The sequence below is a fragment of the Neopelma chrysocephalum genome, unplaced genomic scaffold, assembly GCF_003984885.1.
Source record: "Neopelma chrysocephalum unplaced genomic scaffold, ASM398488v2 Primary Assembly neopelma1_63798, whole genome shotgun sequence".
Lineage (NCBI taxonomy): Eukaryota > Metazoa > Chordata > Aves > Passeriformes > Pipridae > Neopelma > Neopelma chrysocephalum.
The window spans coordinates 1-969 of NW_020906381.1; the positions used below are offsets into that span (position 1 = coordinate 1).

Consider the following 969-nt stretch of genomic DNA (forward strand, 5'->3'; position numbering starts at 1 on the left):
AATCAAGACAAAAAGTCACAAACAAAGAGTCAGTATTGAGGAGTTCCGAAATTATGAAGGATGAAGGCGATGGTGCCTGAAGAGTGTTTTTTCCAAGGCCTTCTGGAACGCCTTGTTTCTCAAGCTGTAGATGACTGGGTTCAGAAGGGGTGTGACCACGGTGTAGAGCACAGCAACAGCTTTATTGAGGTCTGAGGAGAGGGTGTAGGTGGGACGGACATACATGAAAATCATTGTACCATAGTATATAGTCACCACCATGAGGTGTGAGCTGCAGGTGGAGAAGGTTACTCTTTTTCCAGAAGTAGAGGGTATCTTCAGGATGGTAAGGATAATAAGGAGATATGAAACTAGAGTCAAAAGAAAGCAGCTGGAAAGGACCAGGAGAGAGATCATGAAGATGACAGCCTCTGTGACAGTGGTGTCTGAGCATGAGAGCATCAGCAGTGGAGAGATATCACAGAAGAAGTGATCAATGAGGTTGTAGCTGCAAAAATGCAACCTAGAGATCATCAGGCAGGGCAGAACACCAGTGAAAACACCAGTGACCCAGGAGCCCACAGCCAGACGTGTGTAAGACTCATCAGTCATGACCACACTGTACTGCAGGGGCTGACAGACTGCGAGGAATCGGTCATATGCCATCGCTGCCAAGAGGTAGCATTCAGTAGCTCCCAAGGAAATGAAATAGTAAAGCTGTGCCATGCATCCTGAGAAAGAGATGCTCTTCCTCTTTGCCAGCAGATTTGACAGCATCTTAGGTACAATTGTGGTGGTGTAACAGACTTCCAGGAAAGAGAGGTTCTGGAGAAATCTGAACATGGGTGAATGAAGTTTTGGCTCCAGTGTCACCACCAATATAATAATGATGTTTCCTAAGATGGTGAGAATATAAATCACCATAACCACCATGAATAGCAATATCTGACAGTAGGGGTTGCTGCTGAAGCCCAGTAGCTTGAATTCCAG

At 45.7% G+C, this 969-nt stretch overlaps 1 protein-coding gene across 1 annotated transcript; it reads right to left on the reverse strand.

The window, feature by feature from the left end:
* Window positions 1-51: 51 nt before the first annotated feature.
* Window positions 52-963, reverse strand: LOC113979253 (olfactory receptor 11L1-like; the record flags this gene model as incomplete). The annotated part of the gene is made up of 1 exon (XM_027706704.1): window positions 52-963. A coding segment is annotated over one exon (912 nt), but the record flags the coding sequence as incomplete, so codon positions are not given.
* Window positions 964-969: the final 6 nt, after the last annotated feature.